The following is a 25,257-nucleotide window of genomic DNA, read 5'->3' on the forward strand; positions in this document are numbered from 1 at the left end:
CCCCTAACTCTTCCACAGGGGTCTCTGACCTTTGTCTAATACTTTGCTGTGAGTATCTGCATCTGTCTCAGTCAGCTGCTGGTAGTATCTCTCAGAGGACAGCCTTGTTCGGCTTGTGTCTTTGAGCACAACATGGTGTCAGTAATAATGTCTGGGTTTGGTCTCCACCCTTGGGATTGATCCCAAGCTGGGCAGGCCACTGGTCAACCATTTCTTCAGTCTCAATTTTTGTCCCTGCATTCCTTTAAGGTGGAACAATTTTGGGCGGAAGCATTTAAAGGAAAATTTAAATCCTCCACTGGGGGACCTGTCGAACTACTGGAGGTGGTCTTCTCAGATGCCATCTCCTCACTGTTGGACACTTTGGTTCAGGTTACCCACAAGTAGTCATCGGAAGGAACCTCCTCCATCCTAGTTCTCCACTCACTGGTTGAGGGATATCTGTGTTGCTTCTAGTTATTACAAATAAAGCTGCTGTGAACATAATGGAGCATGTGTCCTTGCGGTATGGTGGAGTATCTTTTGGATGTATGCCCAGGAGTGGTATAGCTTCAGGTATAGGTTCTTCAGGTATAGGATCTGGTTTTATGTTAAGGTTCTTGATACACTTGAACTTGAGCTTAGTGCAGGGTTATAAATATGGATCAATTTGCATTCTTCTACATGCAGACCATCAGTTAGACTAGCACCATTTGTTAAAGATGCTTTCTTTGTTCCACTGTATTGTTTCGGGTTTTTTGTCAAAGGTCAAGTGTATATAGGTATGTGGGTTTATTTCTTTTTCCGTTTTTTAAAAAAAAAATTTATTAGCTACTCTCTATATTTACATTTGAAGTGTTATCCCCTTCTCCCTCCCTGCTCCCATCCCCTCTCCCCCTCTACTTGTCTTCACAAAGGTGCACTAGTTCCCAATCACCCTCTCCACCTAAGTGCCTTGGCATTCCTCTGCATTGGGAAAACGTCCCCTGGACCAAAGGCCTCTTCTCACATTGATGCCAGACACTGCGTTTCTCCACTGCGTCTTCAGTTGTATTCCCTCTGACAAAGGCCTGTGTCTTACTGTGGGCTGGAAAGGAACCTTTTCCACAAGCACCACCAAGCACTCTCTCCACTCTGAGTACTCACAGCACAACCTCACCAGGCCTGTGCCCCAGGTTTTCTGCTGGTCCAGGTGGAAACAGAAGTTATGTCTCTTGATGATCACATAATCTATGGAATTATTCTTCATTCCTCATGGTTATTATTACAGTCAGTTTAACTGTATGTAAATATATGATTATTACTAGCTCTTTGGCTAAAAGAGAAATTATGCTCTTTCACCATCAAGAGTCTTTGGATTAAAGATATTTCTGTGTGGTATAATTTTCCTGATAAGGAATCTCAGACTAATAATTTATTTCTTTTCATGTTTCATTTGGAATAATTTTTATGCACATGGAGCCTAGATATATGTAAGTGAAAATGGATTAAGATCGTTGATATATGTTTAGAAATAAACATAAATGTGTTTTACAAGGTATATAAAATGATGAGAATATCACAGAAGTATCCAGCTCTACAAATATCTTTTTGGTGATAGTAAATTCTCTGACTACTGTATTGCAGCTGTTGAAAGTGGACATATAGATGTTTTGAAGCTATTGCTTCAACATGGAGCGAATGTCAATGGATCCCATTCTATGAGTGGATGGAATTCCTTGCACCAGGCTTCTTTCCAGGTAGACTCTGAATTTATTATTCCATTTCTGTGTAAATTGTATTTCTTACCCTTTTCTGTATGTTTTTTGATTTCTGTTTATCTGTGATTTATAATGCAAGTGTAGTGTAGAAAGGGCAGGTGAAATGCTAGTGATCACTCTAAATAAGCCAGCTGTTATAGTGGCTTGAGCAGCTTTGGATTATAAGGATGGTATAAGTAACTATCAGAATATGTGGGGTACAGACTGATAAGGTGAAATGATATGTTTTATTGTAACTATATGTTTAGAAAACATGATGGTTTCCTACTGTTTGAGGTAGCAAACTAACTTTGTAGAACTAATTATTATAATTGCTAGAAGCCAGTGTTTAATTTGTCTACATTTAATGGGCTGTGTAGAAGTATAGAGTAATCTGATGTCACTTTTTTATATTCAATGTAACATTTTGCACTCTTTTGAAGTTTTTCTTTAATGAGAAACTAAAAGTAAAACACAATGAAAAAGTTTTTACCAACTTTAAAATATGCCTGTGCTTTAGGGAAACGCTGAGACTATAGAACTGCTTCTTAATCAAGGAGCAGACAGAGAATGCAAAGATGACTTTGGAATCACACCTCTGTTTGTGGCTGCTCAGTATGGGAAGCTAGAGAGCTTGAGGACACTTATTTCATCTGGTAAGAAGCATAGCCTTTGTGCGCAGAAGATCATGGTTTTGGCTGTGTTCTTAGGGAAGAAAGATTCTTGAATCAGGTGATGAAATTTATATAAGTAGCAACTAAAAGTGTACATAATTGATGTCAGTCCTAGTTATTACTAAGTATGTGACCTGGCAAAGGTTTCTCTGTGCAGATATAGCATTTCCAAAAAAGATTGTGTGACTATGGCATTCTTTTTATAACATTGTCTGACCTGAAGGGTTACCAGAAAAGGGCTTTTATAGTCTTAGGGTTTGTGCTCTGACAGAGCTGAGAAACCAGGGATCGTTAAAGGGCAATACGTATCAACAGATTTGCTGAGTGGTCTACATAGTGAATTCTAGAACAGCCGGGACTTCATAGAGAGACCCTGTTTCAAAACAAACAAGCACCCCTCCCCACCCCGCAAAACGAACCCAAACCAAAAAATATCCCAAATCTCTACATATTTAAGTCAAGGTAGAAAGTGAGAGAGAGAGAGAGAGAGAGAGAGAGAGAGAGAGAGAGAGAGAAAGGAAAGAAAGAAAAAACCCTTCATGATGTTCAAGGTGAAGGTATCTGAGAAATTATGAGCCTGTATTTTAAAGATGGGAACTCCCAAATAACTTCCTTAAAATTATTATTTTTACGTTAAGACACCCAGAATCTGGGTGTTAAGTCCTAGTATAGTCAGGGTGTAGTGATTCCCGTATTTTTTTTTTAATTTTTTTTCTCTAAACTTGTTAAATATTGTTATTTAGAAGGTATGAAGATCTGTTTCTAATGTAGTCATGTAAGATGACTGTTTACTTTCATGTCTTTTTAAACGCTTCAGTTGTAGTTTTAGAGGAACTGATTTTTTTTTTCGTTTCTGATACTTAGAAGTAAGTCAAACTAAAAGTTTGGCTTTTTTTTTTTTTTTTTTTTTTTTAAGCAGGTTCCACTGTTAACTTCAGCTTTTCTCATTGATTATATTTTTTCTCCCTGAAGCTGACAGCAAGGTGAGGCACCCAAGTCATGAAGATTCTAGTTGCCTAGCATTTTCCCAATTCAGGAAGGTTCCATGCAGTCTTTCATTTACCCTGTGTAGCTTGTTCAAGGTGTTCTGAATAAAAGGTATTCAGTCTTTCCCAGTTTTGATGTTGTTTTTCTAATAAGATATTTTGAGAAATTTAAAACTTGGCATAATCACATGATAGTATGAATTCTAACATTTAACAATTTGCAGGTGAGGTGATTGGGGAAATACGCTATTTACAGTTTCAAAGGTTTCTCAACAATTAAGGCCATTTTCAGCCCTTTTAAATCTTTTTGCTTGTTTTCTTTGTGGAAATAGGATCTCAGTATGTAGTTTTTGCTGTCCTGGAACTCACTGTGTTGGCCAGGCTGACCTCAAACTCACAGAGAACTGCTTTACTCTGTCTCAAACACCACCATGCCTGGATGTCTTTTCAAATCATATATAGTAGAATTAAAATAACAGGTTTTAAAATCTATTCAGCTTCATTAAAAAATATTGTTCTTATTTATTGTTGCCTTTACTATGCAATACTCATAAAGGAAGAAATGTAATTGTAAGACTAAACAATATGGTTTTTAATAGTAGATCCATGTATACCAGTCATTTATTGGTAATGTTTTTCTCATAAATCTTAGTCTAAATTTAGTCAAATCAATAAAATCTTAAGTTCTAATAATACATTAATAAAATATATAAGTCTCAGGAGTTATTTCTTAGGAGTTTCTTAGGAGTTATCAATGATTTTTCATCATATTTTTTCCTTTTTTTTTTTAAAGACAGGTTAACCTCAAACTTGTAATATTCTTTTCTCAGAATTCCCTGGACTAGAATTATAGGCCTTTACCACATCTTTTCTTTCTAAAATATATTTTGGGGCTTGAGAGATGGCTCAGTGGCCAAGAGTTTTTGCAGAAAGATGGAGTTCAGATCTAGCACCCGTGTTAGATAGGCTCACTACTCATGGACTTCAGCTCCAGGGGAATCTGATGCCCCACTTCTAGCCTTCATGGATACTTGGATTCACATGCACAGATATGTGTGCACATACACATAAAACTCACATATATACATTAAAATAAATGTTTAAAAAATATTTGTACTTTGAAACCACAGTGCTTGCTTGACTAGGGAAAGGAATAAGGTGCTTCCATTTATAGGATTTTTTTTTTAAAGGTAAATTCTAAAATATCCTTTATGTTCTTAACTAATGCAGAACAAAAACTAAACAATTCTCAACAAATTAGTAAAATAAGTGTATTTTTCAATAGCATATGTTAGGGTGAAAGCTGTTATACTATGAACACCTTTAATGGCAGCTTGAAATTTATGTTTGATTTTATGAAATTCAGCTTTCTTTTTTCTTTTTAAAATCATCTATGTCCATTATTGCTTAAGTATTTGTTTTGCATTAGGTGCAAATGTCAATTGCCGAGCCTTGGATAAAGCTACTCCCTTGTTTATTGCTGCACAAGAGGGTCATACAAAATGTGTGGAACTTTTGCTGTCTAATGGGGCAGATCCTGATCTGTATTGTAATGAAGACAATTGGCAATTACCTATTCATGCTGCTGCACAAATGGGACATATAAAGTAAGTGCTCAAAACAGAATAAAAATGGTCTCAGAATTAAAAGCTAATAAGTAGATGAGTTAGACCCTTTACCTCCAGGTAAAATGCTTGGTCATTCCTTTCTGAAACAAGTTTTTGGGATGCTTAAATTTACTCCTCATTTTCCCCATACTTTTCTTTCTCCCTTCTGCTCAGCTCATTTTTCACTTTCCCACTCTGAAGAAGAATGAGTGTAGATGTTGTCGATATTGGAGCAGAGGTGTTTCTTTAGCTGATGGCCGTTCTTTCCCTTTCTTGTTAGTTTTATTTCAAACAACCTTTAACTAGCAATCTGACGGCCTTATTCACTAATTTGCACTATCTTGTTTGTGATCCTTTTGGAATGGAGTCTTCCTTTTGTGTGGGTTGAGTCCTCTACCCTATCTTAAACCCTTTGACTAAACTTTTAACCTAATCTCCTATCTAGTCTGGTATTTTCCCTGCTTCTGTTACTCTTCCTTTGCTAGAATCCCTAGGAAATTATTAGTATATTTTGGACAAAGTATTGACGAGCAGGGAAGTTTTAGAGTTAGTAACCATGTCATGTCAATAAGAATAAGGCTCCCTCTCATAAATCAGTATGGACAGATTTAAAAATTATGTTTTCAGTCTTTAGGGTCATGGTTCTACAGTAGTGCTTCCAATACATACCATTAATGTTTGATTAAAAGTAATAAAATGATCATCATGTTTAGACAGTAGGAAAACAAAGTCTACAAGCTGACTATTTTGTCACTAGGTAGCATGTGTTCTCAAAGGTCTTTGTAAGCATGTTTGCCTTGTGATGGTATACTTTTCTATACTTTTCTAGCCCATCTTTAGAACTAGACATGTTTATTTAAAAGGTGTCAAGCAGATTCTTAGTCTTAATAAAATACTTGTTTTCAATATTTGGTATTTCCTCTAAATGCTTTTTAAAATGTATTATTCTTTGAGACTTTCATCCATGTTTTGAACATTTTCACCTTTCACCAGCCTTTTCCTGGTTCATACTCCTTGTCACTCAATTTATGTCCTTAACCAAAAGAAAAAAATCCATTTCTTTTAATTGTTAATAAACTTATTCAGAAAAAAAAAATCTTTAAACAGAGTTGTACTTAGTTTTAAATTAATAACCAAAACTCTCATAGGAATTTGTCACACACACCCCCACACACACTCCAGGATTTCAAATATTTTATTTTTACACTCAGGATTGTATTCCCCTCTCTGGCCTCCCTCCTACTGTTCCACATCCCAAATCTCCTCCCTTCCCCCTCCATCCCCACCCCTCCCTCCATTCCCCCACTCCACCCTCCCCCAACCCCGGGTCTTCAATAGGATGTTCCCACCCACCTATCCAGCAGACCTCTAAACTGAATCTTTTCCAACTGAAACCAGACCTGAGAGTCCTCTGCTGTATATGTGTGGGGGCCTCATATCTGCTGGTGTGTGCTGATGGTTGGTGATCCAGTGTGTGAGAGATCTCAGGAGTCCAGGTTAGTTGAGACTGCTGGTCCTCTTACAGGTTCGCCCTCCTCCTCAGCTTCCTCCAGCTTTACCCTAATTCAACCACAGGGCTCAGCAGCTTCTGTTGGTTATTTGGGTGCAAATAGCTACATCTGACTCTTTCAACTGCTTGTTTTTTGGAGGGCAGTCATGATAGGTCTCTTTTGGTGAGTGCTCCACAGCCTCAGTAAGGGGGCCTCACCTTGAGATGGATCCCCTTTGGGCCTCTCCCTGGATCTTTTTTCCTCAGGTTCTTCTCCATTTCCATCTCTGCAGTTTTGTTTTGTTTTTTGTTTTTTGTTTTTTGTTTTTTTGTTTTTTTAGACAGAAACAATTATGGGTCAGAGAATTTTTTTTTGAAAGGTAAACCTGGTTTTTTATTATGACATTTTCTGTCATCTGTTCTGCATAAAATTATATACAAAGAAATATATACAAAAGTATTCAAGTATTAAATTTCAATTCAAGGCTTCTGTCTAAAAAGTTACATTTAACATACTTCAGAAGAGCACAAGTCAGTTATTTGAAATAAATTTCCAACTACTTTCGGTTTTCAGTAGACACTAAAATCCATGCAGCTGCATTGTGGGTGCTTGTTCCTACCCTTGAAAAAGCAGGTCTGTTACTCCAAGTTGTGGGTTTGGCTACTACCCATTCATGTTCAAATGCAGTAGATAATTTTATAAAATGTGATATACTGAAAAACCAGAGACCAATTTAGGTCTCAAAATCATATTATCTAGCAACAAAACATTTACAGTTAGTTGTGTTAGAACAAGATTCAATTTCCATAGCCATATAACAAAATAAAACATCTTACATGTAAGATAGACTTATATCTCTATGGGTCAGAGTTTTTGACTTAGGGATGGCAGCCCCATCCCTCACGTGATGCCTGGTCTTTCTGCTGGAGGTGAGCTCTACACGTTCCCTCTCCCCACTGTAGGGCATTACATCGAGGGTCCTCCCCCTCTTTGAGTCCTGAGGGTCAATTACCTGCCCCATCTCTGGTGCATTCATTCTAAGGGTCCTCCCAACATTCTACCCCCCCCCCCCAGGTTGCCTGTTTCTGTTCTTTCTGTTGGCCCTCAGGGCCTCATTCCTTTCCTGCACCCAATTCCAGATCATGTCCCCCACCCCCAACCCCGGTCCCTTTCCCTCCCAAGTCCCTCCCCCCCCCTCCCCTTGTGGTTGCTTTCTTCTCCCTCACAAGTGAGACTGAGGCATCCTCACTTGGGTCTTTGACCTTTTTGAGTTCTGTCGACTGTGTCTCAGGAATACTATACTTTTTTTTTGGCTAATATCCACATATTAGTGAGTACATATCATTCATGTCCTTTTGGGTCTGAGTTTTCTCACTCAGGATGATATCTTCTAGTTCCACCGTTTGCCTGCAAAGCTCAGGATGTCTTTGTTCTTAATATCTGAATAGTATTCCATTGTGTAAATGAACCACATTTTCTTTATTCATTCTTCTGTTGTGGGACATATGGGTTCTTTCCACCTTCTTCTGGCTATCACAAATAAGGCCACTATGAGCATAGTGGAACATGTGCACCTGTTGCATGGTGGAGCATCTTTTGGGTATATATATTCTCAAGAGTGGAATTGCTGGGTCTTTAGGTAGATTTAGGAATTTGTTTTTAATTATGGTCAATTTTGAGAATTCTGTTGTATTGATTTCATCTCTAGTCTACTTCAAAGGTAATGCATCTCTGATTTTAGTTCTTCTTCAGTGTTAGTTTAGGTCTATTTTATAGAAGAAAAGGAGCGAAGAGAAACAGTCCTAGAAAGTAGGGGAATTTCCCTGCTGCTTAGTTTTGTCTTCAAAGCTGAATAGTCTTCTCTACAGCTAATTCCTGAGGCAAGGTTACAGACAGTCTTAGAACTACATTTTAGCCATCTTTACTTGAGCATTCTCTGCTTAGTAATTGCTTCTTTATAAATATATCTCAGATGTTAATGGTTATATTTTTTCTGAGATTGTAATATTTTACTCTAGGTTATAATTTCTTCTGATAAAAATGGTAATTTCTCATTTCATGTCACTTGCCATATTTAAAAATTCTTATTAATGGAAACCAAACCGATTACTTCATTTTATTTTCTGTTATTTTTTGTTTGTATGTGAAACAGAGCCTTGCTGAGTAGCCTTGGATCCTGGAATTTATTATTCAGCTGTGGTAGGCCTTGAAGTCATGACTATTCTGCTTCAGTCTCTGACAGCTAATTTATAGGGATGTGTCACCACATCTGTCCATTATACAATTCCCAGTGCTGAACCCAGACCCCCCAGCATAATAGACAAACACTCTACCTCTGGGCAATATCCCTAGCCCCTCATTTTCTCAACTAGTTTATATTTAGTGTACTAAATAGTTAATTTATTAGGTCCTGAAATACCAAACATAAAATTAGTATAGGTCATGCTGTGGTAAGGCAAATCACAGTTAACAAGAAAAACAGGTATATTTACTATACTACTCAGTTCTTTTTCAGGTTTATTTAAGCTTTGCATTAAGCAATAGTACGGGTAACATTTAGTAGTAGCTATGAAGCCTGTAGACGTTTACTGGAGTTAAAATGTAGGAAAGACAGAAAGATGCTTTTAAATCATCTAGTCAGTGGGTGATTTTTAAGATATGAAAGATGTTTCCTAATCTTATGCACCTGAAAATATTAAATATTCTTCCATTTGTGTATTTGAAGGATCTTGGATTTGTTAATACCACTTACTAACCGAGCTTGTGACACTGGACCAGACCAAGTGAGCCCTGTTTACTCTGCAGTGTTTGGAGGAAAGGAAGAATGCCTGGAAATGTTACTGCGGAATGGCTATAGCGCAGATGCACAGATGTGCTTGGTGTTTGGATTCAGTTCCCCTCTGTGCATGGCTCTCGAAAAGGAGTATGTACATTTGTTACGTTTTACTTGTTTTTAATTCCCTAGCAACTTTTCTTCATAGTGGAAACTTGGTATCTCTGTTAGTACTAAGTTGCTAACCTAGAAGAGGTCTGTTGTTCAGTTTAGCAGAAGTGAAGCTGTAATGCCAGATGGTTTCCCTTTGCACCTAGATTACACTTTTAGTGTAACAGTTTTAGGTAATACTTTAAATGTATTAGTGTAAATGCAGGCTTACTCTGATGTATTTAAAATGATTCAAGAATCAGAAATGAAACTTCTGTCAAGTAAGGTACTGACTACTACAGGTTATTTAACTTAACTCTCCCCCCCCTTTTAACTTTACAAGCCTTAGAATAAACTTTTTTTTTTCAGATACTGTTACATTTAACATATTTGATATGTAGAATTTCCTAATATAGATCAAAAGTCAAATATAATTTTCATACTCTGCTATAGTTCTTTGAAGTAAAATAATGAAGAATTAATGCTATGTAAGTGTTTGGCCAGTAATTTGACTTTGGAACTCCTAAAGTTTTAAAATAGACAACATTAGCTAGATATAGTAGCTCATACTTTTAGTCTTTGTAGGCAGAAGAAAAGGTCAACCTTATCTACATAGTGAGTGCCAGGACAGTCAGAGCCATGCAGAAAGACCTTGTTTGTAAAAAGTCAAAACAATAACAACAACAAGACATTGGGAATATGGGGAATGGAGAAATAGCTCAGTCAACAAACGTGAGGGCTTGAGTTTGTTCATTCTACAGAAACTACATCAAATACTGGTGTAATAGTATGTACTTTTAATTCCAGTGCTAGGGAGCAGACAGTTAACTGAAGGATCCTTGAGGGAGCTGGCCAGCTAGTCTAGCCAGAAAGGTGATTTCCAGACCAGTGAAAGACTCTTACCTCAAAGTAAATAAATGGTCTTCCTGAGAATGATATCCAGGGTTGTCATGTAGCTTCTATATGGGCACACATGCATGCACACACACTCACACCAATAATAAAGACTGTAAGAAAAACCATATAAAATTATGCCTGTGCTCCATTGAGATGCTAATCAGTTGTGTGGATAGATGTTGTCTTTTAAAGGTCTGATATTTTATGTGCAAGGGTGTTTTGCCTGCACGTATGTTCATGCACTATGTTACGTGCATCCTTTACAGCTCTTTTTTGTGCTGTGTCAGATTCTTTGTTAGCTCCTTAGGCAGCAGTATCCTTTGCACATTTTTCCTCCAGCTCTTCAGTCCCTTTTCTCAAAAGCTGTTTATTACCTGCAGCACTGGGTTTCATATCCTTCCCTGTCTTTTAAGGTCTGCATAACCTCTGTCCAGGCTCTTCAGGCTTTTAGTTTCTCTGTTGAGAAGTGTGGTGTAATTCTGATATGTCTGCCTTTATATGTTACTTGGCCTTTCCCTCCTATAGCTTTTGATATTTCTTTCTTCTGTGCGTACAGTTTTTTGATTATTGTGTGACAATAGAGTTTTCTTTTCTGGACTAATCTATTTGGTGTTCTGTAGGTTTCTTGTACATTTATGGCCAACTCTCTCTTTAGGTTATGAAGTTTTGTTCTGTGATTTTATCATTTTTTAATTACATTTTCCAGTCCTTTGAGCTGGGAATCTTTACTGTCTTCTATTCCTATTATTCTTAGATTTGGTCTTTTCATTGTGTCCTGATTATCTGGATGTTTTGGAATGACCATTGTGTCTATATCATCTAAAATATCTTCTACATCTGAGATTCTCCTTCTATCTCTTTTATTCTGTTGTTGATGCTTACACTTGAATTTCCTGACCTCTTTCTTAGGTCTTCCATTTTCAAGTTTGCTTCCATTTGTGGGTTTTGGGGGGTTTTCTTGTTTGTTTGTTTTGTATCTAGTTCCATCTTTAGTATTGGACTGTTTTGTTCAATTCCTTCACCTCTTTGATTGTGTTTCCCAGTATTTCTTTAAGGGTTTTTTTTGTTTCTCCCTGCTTACCTGTGTTTTCCTGAGCTATTTATATGCTCCTTAAAGGACTCTATTATCTAGTTCATTCATTCATTTTTAAAAACTTTATGTACTTTACATCTCAATCACAGCCCCCCTCTACCTAATTTTCCCTCACACAGCCCCTTACCCCATCCCCACTTCCCTTAGGTATCAATTTACCTTGGTACATCAAGTCATTGCAGGATTGGGCACATCCTCTTGTACTGAGGCTATACCAGGAAGCTCAGTTAGGGAAACAAGATCCACAATTAGGTAACAGAGTCAGGGACAAGGCCACTATACTCGTTGGGGGACTCACATGAAGACCAAGCTTATACATCTGTTATATATGTGTAAGGGGCTAGCCCGGGGATGGTTTTTGGCTGGTGATTCAGTGTCTGGGAGACCTCAGTGGTCCAGGTTAATTGATTCTGTTGGTCTTCTTGTGAAATACCTATCCCCTTAAGGTCCCTTAGTTCATCCTCTAACTCTTGAAAAAGGCTCTCTGAGTTGTGTCCATTGCTTGGCTGTGAGTGTCTGCATCTCTGTAGGTTAACCGCTGGATGGAGCTTCTCAGGGCAGTTAGGCTAGGCTCCTGTTTTTATGCATAAAAGGTTCTGGTTAATAGTGTCAGGGATAGGTCTCAAGTTGGCCATTCCCTTAGTCTCTGTTCCATCTTTGTCCCTTACCTCCTGTATGCAGGGCAAATTTTGGGTAGAAGCTTTGTGGGTGTGTTGGTGTCCTATCACTCCACTGGGAGTCCTCCCTGGCTACAGGAAGTGGCCACTTCAGGCTGCATATTCCCACTTTTAGAAGTCTCAGGAACAATCACTCTAAAAGACATCCTGAAGCCTCTCCCATCCCAGGTCTCTGGAACATCCTAGACACACCCACTTTTCTGCCAGCCACTAGTTTCTGTTCACTCTCTAGGCCTTCTCTCCCCACACCTGATCCTCTCCCTCCCCATTCCCTTATCTGAGCACCTCTCCCACCCAGTTCCCTTCCTCCATCTGTGTCCTGTACTACTTTATTTCCTTTACTGAATGGGATTCAAGCATCCTCCCTTGGGCCCTCCTTGTTATTTAGCCTCTTTTGTTTGTGGATTGTAACATAGTATCATGTACTTTATGGCTAATATCTACTTATAAGTGGGTACATGCCATGCATGTCCTTTTGGGTCTGGGTTACCTCACCCAAGATTGTATTTTCTAGTTCCATCCATTTGCCTACAAATTTTATAATGTCCTTTTTAAAAAAAATAGCTGAGTAATATTCCATTGTGTAAAAGCACATTTTCTTTATCTATTCTTCATTTGAGGGACATCTGAGCTGTTTCTAGTTTCTGGCTATGACAAAGTAAGCTGCTATGAATACAAAGGAGTAGTGTCCTTGTGATATGGTAGGGTATCTTTTAGTTATATGCCCAGGAGCTGTATAACTGGATCATGAGTAGAAATATTAACCATTTTTTTGAGAAACCTCCAGATATATTTCCAGAGTGGTTGTACAAGTTTAGACTTCCATCAGCGATGGAGGAGGGTCTCTTTGCTCCTCATCTTTGCCAGCATATGCTGTTGCTTGACTTTTTGATCTTCACTCTTCTGATATGTGTAAGGTGGAATCTCAGAGTCCTCTGATTCGCATTTCCCTGATGACTAAGGACATTGAACACTTTTTTTTAAACTTTATTTTAAAAAACAAAGACAAAAGAAAAAAATTTAAACATTTTTGCATAAATGTATACAAATACAATTGTGTCAGTGCTTGGCTTTTTTTTTCTTTTTTTTTTAAGGTTTGATACTCTGCATTAAGGTCTTACTAGTTACAGTGAGCAAAAACTACATGTAAAACAGGATGTAACCCGGAATTAGCATTTTCTTGGTGTGTAAGGATTGAGCATGGCGTTTTTTTTGTTTGGTTTTCTTTTCTTTTCTTTTCTTTTTTTCTTGAACTTCACACCGTCTATGGGTTGTTTCTGGAGCAGTCCAAGCCTCTGGGGTTAGCATCCCACTATCAGTGACTGCATCTGTTCTTTTGTGACTGGGTTATCTCACTCAGGATGATATTCTCTAGATGCAACCATTTTCTTAAGAATTTGGTTAAGTCATTGTTTCTGATGGATGAGTAGTATTCCATTGTGTAAATATACCACAATTTTTGTATCCATTCATCTACTGAAGGACATCTGGGTTCTTTCCAGTTTCTGGCTATTATAAATAGAGCTGCTATGAACATTGTGGTGCATGTATCTTTGTTGTATGTTGGAGCATCTCTGGGGTAAATGCCCAGAAGTAGAATCTTCAGGTAGTACTATGTCCAATTTTCTGAGGAATGCCCAGACTGATTTCCAAAGTGGTTGTATCAGTTTACAACCCCACCAACAGTGGAGAAGTGTTCCTCTTTCTCCACAACCTCGCCAGCATCTGCTGTCATCTGAGTTTTGGATCTTGGCCAATCTGACTGATGTGAGGTGGAATCTCAGGGTTGTTTTGATTTGCATTTCCCTGATGGCTAAGGATGTTGAGCACTTCCTTAGATGTTTCTCAGCCATTCCACATTCCGCAATTGAGAACGTTTTGTTTAGCTCTGTACCCCATTTTTTAATAGGGTTGTTTGATTCTCTGGTGTCTAGCTTTTTGAGTTCTTTGTATACCTTGGATATTAGGCCTCTATCTGATGTGGAGTTGGTAAAGATCTTTTCCCATTCTGTTGGCTGCCGTTTTGTTTTCTTGACAATGTCCTTAGCCTTACAGAAACTTTGCAATCTCATTAAGTCCCATTTGTTAATCTTTGACCTTAGAGCTTGAGCCATTGGTGTTTTGTTCAGGAAATTTTCTCCTGTGCCTATGTGTTCTAAGGTTTTCCCTACTTTCTCATTTAATAGTTTCAGTATATCTGGTTTAATGTGGAGATCTTTGATCCACTTACACTTGAGCTTTGTACAAGGAGAGAAGAAAGGGTCTATTTTCATTCTTTTGCTTGCTGAGTGCCAGTTGGACCAGGACCATTTGTTGAATAGGCTGTCCTTTTTCCATTGAATGTTTACAGCTCCTTTGTCAAAAACCAGGTGACCATATACGTGAGGGCTCATTTCTGGATCTTCTATTCTATTCCATTGATCCACGTGCCTATTTCGGTACCAGTACCATGCAGTTTTCAGCACAATTGCCTTGTAATATAGCTTGAGGTCAGGGATGGTGATTCCCGCAGATGTTTTCTTGTTGTTGAGGATGGATTTCGCTGTTCTAGTTCTTTTGTTATTCCAGATGAAATTGCACATTGATCTTTCCAACTCAATGAAGAACTGGGTAGGAATTTTGATGGGGATTGCATTGAATCTATAGATTGCTTTTGGTAAGATGGCCATTTTTAAAATGTTGATCCTTCCAATCCATGAGCATGGGAGATCTTTCCATTTTCTAAGATCTTCCTCGATTTCCTTCTTTAGAGGTTTGAAGTTCTTGTCATACAGGTCCTTCACTTGCTTAGTTAGAGTCACACCAAGGTATTTCATAGTTTTTCTGACTATTGTGAAGGGTATCTTTTCCCTAATTTCTTTCTCCACATGTTTGTCCTTTGAATATAGAAAGGCTACTGATTTGTTTGAGTTAATTTTGTATCCAGCCACTTTGCTGAACTTGTTTATCAGCTGTAGGAGTTCTCTGGTGGAATTTCTGGGTTCACTTAAGTACACTATCATGTCATCTGCAAAGAGTGATGTTTTTCCTTCTCCCTTTCTGATTTGTATCCCCTTGATCTCCTTTTGCTGTCTAATTGCTCCAGCCAGGACTTCCAGTACTATGTTGAATAGGTAGGGGGAGAGTGGGCAGCCTTGTTGAGTCCTGATTTTAGTGGGATTGCTTCAAGTTTCCCACCGTTAAGTTTGATGTTGGCTTTTGGTTTGCTGTATATTGCTTTTATTATGTTTAGGTATGGACCATGGATTCCTGTTCTTTCAAAGGAATTTTAACATGAAGGGGTGTTGAACTTTGTCAAATGCTTTCTCAGCATCTAGTGAGATGACCGTGTGATTTTGTTCTTTGAGTTTGTTTATATGATAGATTACATTGATGGATTTCCTTATATTAAACCATCCCTGCATCCCAGGGATGAAGCCTACTTGGTCATGTTGAATGATAGTTTTGATGTGTTCTTGGATTCGGTTTGAAAGGATTTTGTTGAGTATTTTTGCATCAGTGTTCATAAGTGAGATTGGTCTGAAGTTCCCTTTCCTTGTAGGGTCTTTGTGTGGTTAAGGAATGAGGGTTATTGTAGCCTCAAAAAATGAGTTAGGTAGTATTCCATCTGATTCTATCTTGTGGAATAGTTTGGTGAGTATTTGTGTTATGTCCAGAATAAATGTCTGATAAAATTCTGCACTGAACCTGTCTGGACCTGGGCTTTTTTTGGTTGGGAGACTTTTGATGACTTCTTCTTTTTCTTTAGGTATTATGGGATTATTTAGATGGTTTACTTGGTCCTGGTTTAACTTTAGGATCTTGTATCTGTCTTGGAATTCATCCATTTCCTCCAGATTTTCCAACTTTGTGGAGCATAGGCTTTTGTAATAGGATCTGATGATTTCTTGAATTTCCTCAGTTTCAGTTGTTATGTCTCCACTTTCCTTTCTGATTTTGTTAATTTGTATACTGTCTCTTTGCCCTCTAGTTAGTCTGGCTAGGGGTTTATCAATCTTGTTGATTTTCTCAAAGAACCAGCTCTTGGTTTTGTTGATTCTTTCGATGGTTCTTTTTGTTTCTATTTGGTCTATTTCTGCCCTAATTTTGATAATTTCTTGCAGTCTACTCCTCTTGGGTCTATCTGCTTCCTTTGTTCTGGAGCTTTTAGCTGTGCTGTCAAGTTGCTGATGTATGTGCTCTCCAGTTTCTTATTGGAAGCACTCAGGGCTATGAGTTTTCCTCTCAGTACTGCTTTCATTGCATCCCATAGGTTTGGGTATGTTGTGTTTTCGTTTTCATTGAATTCTAGAAAACCCTTAATTTTTTTCATTATTTCTTCTTTGACCCTGCTATCTTTTAACAGAGTGTTATTTAGTTTCCATGTGTATGTGGGCTTTTTGTTGTCTTTGTTGTTGTTAAAGACCAGCCTTAGACCATGGTGATCTGAGAGGATGCATGGGACTTTCAATCTTCTTGTAACAATTGAGGCTTGTTCTGTGTCCAATTATGTGGTCAATTTTCGAGAAGGTGCCATGGGGTGCTGAGAAGAAGGTATATTCTTTTACTTTAGGATGATATGTTCTGTAGATATCTATTAATTCCAGTTGGTTCATAGTCTCTGCTAGTTTTACAGTGTCCTTGTTCAGTTTCTATTTCTATGATCTGTCCATTGGTGAGAGTGGGGTATTAAAGTCTCCCACTATTATTGTGTGGGGTGCAATGTATTTTTTGAACTTTAGTAGGGTTTCTTTTATGAATGTCGGTGCTTTTGTATTTGGAGCATATATGTTAAGGATTGAGAGTTCCTCCTGACAGATTTCCTCTGTAATGAGTAAAAAGTGTCCTTCCTTATCTTTTTTGATAACTTTTGGTTAGAAATTTACTTTATTCGATATTAGAATAGTCACTCCAGCTTGCTTCTTGGGGCTGTTTGCTTGGAAGTTTTTTTTCCCACCCTTTTACTCTGAGATAGTGTCTGTCTTTGTCTCTGAGATGAGTTTCCTGTATGCAGCAAAATGCTGGATTTTGTTTATGTATCCAGTCTGATAGCGTATGCCTCTTTATTGAGGAGTTGAGTCCATTTATGTTCATAGATATCAAGGAATAGTGTTTTCTGTTTCCTGCTATTTTTTCTTTTGTAGGTTGAGTTGTGTCTGTGTCTCTTTCTTCTTTTGGTTTTCTTGCTTAGGAGTTTTCTTGTTTTTACTAGGATGTAGTTACCCTCATTGTATTCGGTTTTCTACCTATAATTCGTTGTAGTGCTGGGTTTGTGGTCAGATATTGTGTAAATTTAGATTTGTCTTGAAATATCTTCATCTCTCCATCTATGGTGATTGATAGTTTTGCTGGGTATAGCAGCTTGGGCTGGCACTTGTGTGCTTTTAGGGTGTGCATGATGTCTGTCCAGGCTCTTCTAGCTTTCATAGTCTCTGTTGAGAAATCGGGTGTGATTCTGATTGGTCTGCCTTTATATGTTACCTGACCTTTTTCCCTTACTGCTTTCAGTATTCTTTCTTTGCTTTGGGCACTTGGTGTTTGACTATTATGTGTCGGGAGGTATTTCTTTTCTGGTCCAACCTATTTGGAGTTCTGAAGGCTTCTTTTATGCTCGTGGTCATCTCATTCTTAAGGGTAGGGAAGTTTTCTTCTACAATTTTGTTGAAGACATTTACTGTGCCTCTTAGTTGATATTCTTCTCCCTCTTCTATTCCTATTATCCTTAGGTTTGGTCTTCTCATTGTGTCCTGGATCTCCTGGACATTTTGGGTTAGGAGCTTTATGGTTTGTGCATTTTCTCTGGCTGTTTTGTCTATGTTTACAATGTTGTCTTCGGCCCCTGAGATTCTCTCTTCCATCTCTTGTAGTCTATTGGAAATGCTTGCTTCTGTGACTACTGATTTCTTTTTTAGGTGTTCTACCTCTAGGGTTATCTCTTTTAGTGTTTTCTTTATTGTGTCAATTTCCGTTTTAAATTCCTTCTTCCATTCCTTCATCTCTTTGGTTCTGTTTTCCTCTAGTTCTTTGAGTTTTTTGAGTGTTTTTCTTGTTTCCTCTTTAAAAGCTTCTTTTTGCTTTTCCTCCCGTTCTTGTTTAAGGATCTCTATCATCGTCTTGAGGTATGATTTTAGGTTTGTGTCTTCTTTTTCTGGAGTGTTTGGCATTCTGCTGTTTGCTGTGATGGGAGAGCTGGGTACTGGTGTTGCCAGGTTGTCTTGGTTTTCTTGGGATATGCTCTTTCGCTTTCCTCTTGCCATCTTGTTGTCAGTGATATGCTCTTGCCTTTCCCTTGTACCTGGTCTGTGTCCCTGGATCTCCACTGGTCCAGGTGGCGGATGGTCCAAGCCCTGTTCTGCGCCCCAAAGCTGCTGGGTGGGAACAGAGGTTACAATGCTGGCTTCCTGGACCCTGGATCAGGCAGGGCAGGGGCCTGCTTTCCGTGCGCACTGGGCAGAGATCTCTCTGCCCCATGGCTGCTCAGATCTCCTTGTCACCAGGCCTTAACCTTTGGGAACTGCTGGTCCAGGTGGCAGATGGACCGAGCCCTGTTCTGTGCCCCAAAGCCGCCGGGTGGGAACCGGACATTGAACACTTTAAGTGTTTCTCAGCCATTAGAGATTCTTCTGTTGAGAATTCTTTTTTTAACTCTGTACCCCATTTTTTAATTGGTTATTTGGTTTGTTGGTGTCTAACGTCTTGAGTTCTTTGTATATTTTTAATATTAGTTCTATCAGACGTAGGGTTGGTGAAGATTTTTCCCCATTATGTAAGCTGCCATTTTGTCCTATTTACAGTGTCCATTGCTTTACAGAAAATGTTCAGTTTTATGAGGTACCACTTATTATTTGTTGATCTTGGTGGTCAAGTTCTTGGTGTTTTGTTAGGAAGTTGTCTCCTATGCCAATATCAAGATTATTCCCCATTTTCTCTTCTATTGGATTTACTGTATCTGGTTTTATGTTGTCTTTGATCTACTTGAAATTGAATTTTGTACAGGGCGATGAATCTGGATTTATTTGCATTCTTCTACATTAAGAAATCCAACTAGTACCATTTGTTGAGAATGGTTTTGGCTTTGTCAAAAATCAACTGTCCATAGGTATGTGGGCTTATTTCTGGATCTTTGATTATATTCCACCAACAATCCTATCTGTTCCTATACTAATACCATGGGGTTTTTATTACTAATGCTCTCTAGTACAGCTTGAAATCAGGGAGGGTGATACCTCCATGTTCTTTTGTTGCACAGGATTGTTTTGACTATCCTGGATTTTTTGTTTTTTTAATATGCAGTTGAGAATTTTTCTTTCAATGTATATAATGCTAGAAGTTTGGGAATTTAATTGATCATGTAGTTTGCTTTTGGCATGATGGCCATATTTACTGTGTTAGTTCTACCAATCTGTGAGCATCTGAGATCTCTGCACCTTCTAATATCTTCAGTTTTTCTCAAGAGACTTGAAGTCTTATCATACAGATCTTTCACTTGGCTCATTTTAGTAACACCAAGATGTTTTATATTATTTGTGGCTATTGTGTAGGGTACTGTTTTCATGATCTCTTTTTCCGCCCATTGTCATTTATATATATGAAGGCTACTGATTTTTTACAGTTAATTTTGTATCTAGCCACTTTGTAAAAGGTGTTTCTCCACTGTAGGCATTCTCTGGTACAATTTTACAGGTCACTTATTTATATATATTACCATATCATGTGTGAAAAGCAATCCTTTGACTCCTTTTCCCAATTGTGTCCCTCTGATCTCCTTTAATTATCTTACTGCTCTAGCTAAAACTTCAGTACCATATTGAAGAGGTGCTGAGACAGGAGACAGCCTTGCCTTTTCCATGATTTTACTGTAATTGCTTTAAGTTTCTCTCCATTTAATTTGATGCTGGGAATTACCTTGCTGTATATCGTTTCTATTGTGATTAGATATGTGCCTTGTATCCCTGATTACTCCATAACTTTTAACATGAAGCAGTATTAGATTTTGTCAAAAGATTTTCAGAGTCTAATGGGATGGTCATGTGGTCTTTATTTGTTTGTTTTCTTTCATTTTGTTTGTATGGTGAATTACATTGATAAATTTTTGTATATTGAAACACCCCTGCATCTTTGGTGAACTCCATTTGATTATAGTAGATGATATTTCTCATCTCTTACTCTCGGTTTGGAAGCATTTTCTTGAGTATTTTTGCATCAGTATTCATAAAGAAAATTGGTCTGAAATTGTCTTTCTTTAATGACTCTTTATGTGGTTTGGGTATTGGGGTGATGCCTAAATTTCCAGGTTCCACCCACAGAACACTAACTGCCCAAACAGCTGGACCCAGCCCCAGATCTACAGTGTAAAAGGCTGAGACTCGGGATTTGAAATTCCATGAATCTTTACCCTGGAATGCTCCAGTCTCCTCCAAAAAAATCCTATAAAAACTGTCTTCTGCTCAGTTCTCTGCTGCTTCTTGCCTGAGCAAAGGAACCATCCTCCTAGGTTCTTTCCTCCCAGTAAATCTTTTGTGTGAGGTTTGTTATGTGATGTGATTTTATTGTGTTTCTTGGCTCTCAAATGTTGGAATACCTTTCCATCCAAGCTGTAACATGCTGTCCCCATATGGAAATGGAGGCAGCCACATGGCTGACAGTTATTCTTGCTAGGGTTAGGAAGGATGGATTTTACCATGTGACTTCACTCTCATCTTGATTAAAATGACCACATAGCATACACAAGCCATGTAAGGGAAAAAAAATTAAGTCCTCCTAGCTATGAAGTTCAAAACAAAACAAAAGCTTTGTTTTACAATGTTTGCTCAGTTATAGCTAGCTACTCATGTCTCTTGTAAATGATTAGGTGGAGAATTGTAAAACCTAAAGTTCTGAGGTGTTGAGAAAGTGGTGGAAGGTCAGAGACTGTGAAAACTTAAGTTCTAAGGGTTTAAGAAAGTATTATGAAGGTCTGAGAATTTGCAAGCTAACATAAGTTCTAAAGGTCCAAGAAAATGTTATAAAAGATCTGAGGATATGACAGAGAGAATGCTGTTGGTCATGTCTGAGGGGACAAAATTGTTTTAATATTTTGGTATTTATTTAATATTTAATATTTTTCAATAAAATTAATAATAAAAATATTTATTTCTTTCAATTGGGGCTTTGAGCAATTACACACCTAACATATCTAGTAAATTTATGAGAATTACCATTTATAAAGTATTCATAATTGAGTATAACTTAATTTAAATATACATTGCTACTGCAAAAAATTTTACTAGTGTTTTTCTGAAATCTATCTATTCACTTCTTGTGATCTTATTACTAAACCTCATCTGCTCTTAGAGTATCGAAAGATGATAAAAATAAGACATACAAATAGTGGGTCTACATTTTTTTCTCTTTCAGTGTTCAATTTAAATTTTTAGCTTAGAATTAATGTTTTGAAACATTTTTGGTGGACATTTGAGAGGATGTATTTCCTTTCATATCAGTGGCTCTTAGCTTGTCTCTCCAGTTCATGGCATGGTAGGAAAAATGTCTCCAAGGCTACTGAACAGATCCTATAGAAAAGGAAGCTTTCTTCCTTGAGGTTCAGTTGTTAAGAGCTACAGTGGTTTGAAGCCATTCTCTCAAGGACACAGAAGAGTAAGTAACTCAATCTATATAGAAACTCAGTCTATATGAGAAAATATCAAGTAAGAATCTCCTCAAATGGGGAAGGAACAGGGGAACTGAGAGATCGCGAGAACAATCATTCTCTTGTTCCTACCCGCAGGACAACATGGCTGGCCTTATTTTGTCTCTGTATCTCACTGGTACCCGTTGCTCTTGGGTTCATAGAAGTCATAGTATCAGTTGTAGCTTTCTTAAGTGGGTACATTGAACAAAGCTGAATGCTGCCATGTTATAGTCAATGACTAAAACACTATAGTTAAATATTCTGTTCACTGAACATGAAATGCCACAGATATTTGCCCTGTTTTATTTGTTTGAAGCAAACCTTGTTTCTTTTTGTTGTTTTAAATCTTTTAATGCAATACAACAATGAAGTAAACAGTAATTAGACACCTACCAATTCCACCCCCCAAACAAAGAATGTAAACAGGAAAATATTTCTGCCTATATGTGTATAGCTTCTCAGATCATGTTACAGGACCTCACATTCAATAATCAAGAAAAAAACTTTTAAAAGAGAAAGGGAGTTTTTTATTTATTTTAGATGCACATGATGCAGTGCCCACAGATGCTAGAAGAGGATTACAGATGCTCTGGAGCTGGAATTACAGGAAACTGTGAGCTTTTCCAAAGTGGATGTTGGGAAGTGAACTCGGATCCTCTGGAAGATCAGTGGGTGCATTTAACTGTTGAGTCATCTCTCCAGCCTGGGATTTTTTTTTTTTTCTTCTCATTTTTTTTTATTATTGAGATTATTGAGATGTTATCCCTTCCCCCGCCCTGCTCCCATCCCTCCTCCCCCTCCATTTGCCTTCATAAAGGTGCACTCCCTCCTAATCACTTTCTCCACCTCATTTGCCTTGGCATTCAGTTACACTGGGAAAAACATGCCCTCTCTGGACCAAAAGTTTCTTCTCACATTGATGCTTCATCTACACTGATATTTTCATCTACATATGCAACTGGATCAATAGGTCTCTCAATGTGTGCACAAAGGTTGGTGTTTTAGTCCATGGGAGTTTTGGAGGGTTTGGTTCGTTGATAATGTTGTTCTTCCCATGAGGTTGCAACCCCTTTCAGCTCCTTAGGTCCTTTCTTTAGCACCCTCATTGGGGTCCCCGTGTTCAGTCTCATGGTTAGCTGCAGGCATGCTCAGCTGTCTCTATATGACACTAACATTGTCCCTGAGGAGGCATCTTTATTTGCTTCCTGCCAGTAAGTACTTTTTGGCATCAGCCATAGTGCTTAGATTTGGTGGCTGCATATGTGATCCCTGGGTGAGGCAGCTTCTGAGTGATCTTTTCTTCAGTACCTGTTCCTCTATTTGACCTTGCATTTCCTCCCATGAGAGTTTTGTTCTCCCTTCTAAGAAGGACTAAGGCATCCCCTTTTTGGCCTTCTGTCTTTTTGAGCTTCATAATGTCTGTGAATTTTTTCTTGGGTATTGGATATTCAGAACTCTCAGGGGCTAGTACCTGCTTATCAGAGAGTGCATACCATGTGTGTTCTTTTGTGACTGGGTTACCTCACTCAGGATGATAGTCTCTAGTTCCATCCATTTGCCTATGAATTTCATCAAGTCATTATTTCTAATAGCTGAGTAGTATTCCATTGTGTAAATGTACCACATTTTCTGTATCTATTCATCTGTTGATAGACATCTAGGTTCTTTCCAGCTTCTGGCTATTATAAACAAGGCTACTATAAACATGGTGGAGCATGTGTCCTTGTTAGATGTTGGAGCATCTTTGGGGGTATATGCCCAGGAGTAGAATACCTGGGTTTTCAGTTCGTACTATGTCCAACTTTCTGAGGAACCTCCAGACTGATTTCCATACTGGTTATACTAGTTTACAATCCCACCAACAGTGGAGGAGTGTTCCTCTTTCTCCACATCCTTACTAGCATCTGTTGTCACCTGAGTTTTTTTATCTTAGCCATTCTAACTGGTGTGAGGTGGAATCTCAGGGTCAAGTTGATTTGCATTTCCGTGATGACTAGGCATGTTAAGCATTTCTTTAGGTGCTTCTCAGCCATTTGATATTCCTCAGCTGAGAACTCTTTGTTTAGCTCTGTACCCCATTTTTTATAGGACTATTTGATTCTCTACAGTATAGCTTCCTGAGTTCTTTGTATATATTGGATACTAGTCCTCTATCAGATGTAGGATTGGTAAAGATCCTTTCCCAATCTGATGGCTACTGTTTTGTCTTCTTAACAGTGTCCTTAGCCTTACAGAAGCTTTGCAATTTTATGAGGTCCCATTTGTTGATTCTTGATCTTAGAACATAAGTCATTGGTGTTCTGTTCAGGAAAATTTCCCCTGTGCCTGTGTGTTCTAAGTTCTCCCCAGGGGAGGTGGTGAGAGTGGGGTCTTGTCACATTTTCCAGGAGTCGCGCTCACCCTGGGCTCTGCTGCTCCTGAGGCTTTCCCTGCCAGCTCAACCCAAGGTGATTCCTCAAGGGCCAGCCACAGGCCCACAGGATGGGAGAGGGACTCACTGAGAGATGCAGAGAATCAGCTACCTCACCACAGGATGATGGCCACCATCACCATGACTTGCTGAGACTTATGTCCTTCCCCACCAGGGGGGGAAAAAAACCAAAAACCAAAAAAAAAAAAAAAAAAAAAAAAAACAAAAACCAAACTTTGTTTCATGTAGAATGTTCTGTTATGGCGCTTCTGTTGTTTAAATACTGCATTTCAATTTCTAAATCATTATCATCATCATGAGATGTGATTTTAAATCAGAATCTTGCTTTTCCGGTGTATTGGAGTATCCAGGGCTTGTTAAGGTAGGAGAACTGGGTTCTGATGATACCAAGTGGACTTGGTTTCTGTTGCTTGGGTTCTTGCACTTGCCTCTGGCCATCTGGTTATCTCTGCTGTTAACTAGTCTTACTGTCTGTAACAGTGGCTTGACCCTCCTATAGGCCTATGTCCAGCTCTCTTCCAGGGGGATCTGGGTACAGAGAACTGTGGCATAGGACCAGCTCTGGGCACAGAAGGAAATCAGAAGAATCTTGTCCCTGTGACTTTTTCAAATGGAAATTACACCTGCTTTTTTCCATGTAGCTATCAGTATTTGATGATCTGTTTTTAAACAATTAATTTAATAGATAAAAATTGTAAATGTTTATTTCACAGAAGTGCTTAAAACAGAAGATTAAAATTGGTTCATTAGAAAAACTTTTCTGTATGATAAGTGATATCAATCTGTACCTACCTACATATTTGCTGAATATAAAAGAGTGGAAATTGGCTAAGGATACATAACATGGAGGTTTCTAGAATGAATCAATCATTTGGGACTTACCATGTTCTTCATTAGCTTTTTTTTAATGTAGATGAAATGCTGAATTCTAAAAAACATTATAGCTTGAAAAAGTGTTTCTTTGTGAAAGATATTTTAAAAATCTTAGCGCTGAAAGCACAATGCAGAGGGATTGATATATACAGTTTTCTTTCTCATTATTACATCTAAACTTAGTGCATGTAAAAGCTATTGGTTATACCAACTGCCACTTTCATTCCCAGTTGTAACTA

At 38.2% G+C, this 25,257-nt stretch overlaps 1 protein-coding gene across 2 annotated transcripts in view; it reads left to right on the top strand.

The window, feature by feature from the left end:
• The window catches only part of ASB3 (ankyrin repeat and SOCS box containing 3), an 80,814-nt gene that overhangs the window by 44,718 nt on the left and 10,839 nt on the right, over positions 1-25,257 (top strand). Inside the window, exons 4-7 of one of the 2 annotated variants that reach the window (XM_080927023.1) lie at positions 1,606-1,718; positions 2,239-2,374; positions 4,808-4,985; positions 9,201-9,398. In XM_080927023.1, coding sequence (XP_080783149.1) covers positions 1,606-1,718; positions 2,239-2,374; positions 4,808-4,985; positions 9,201-9,398 — 625 coding nt within the window. The remainder of the gene's footprint in view (positions 1-1,605; positions 1,719-2,238; positions 2,375-4,807; positions 4,986-9,200; positions 9,399-25,257) is intronic. The other variant, XM_080927024.1, reaches the window with a different exon arrangement.

Source organism: Micromys minutus (assembly GCF_963924665.1).
Source record: "Micromys minutus genome assembly, chromosome: 1".
Taxonomy (NCBI): Eukaryota; Metazoa; Chordata; class Mammalia; order Rodentia; family Muridae; genus Micromys; species Micromys minutus.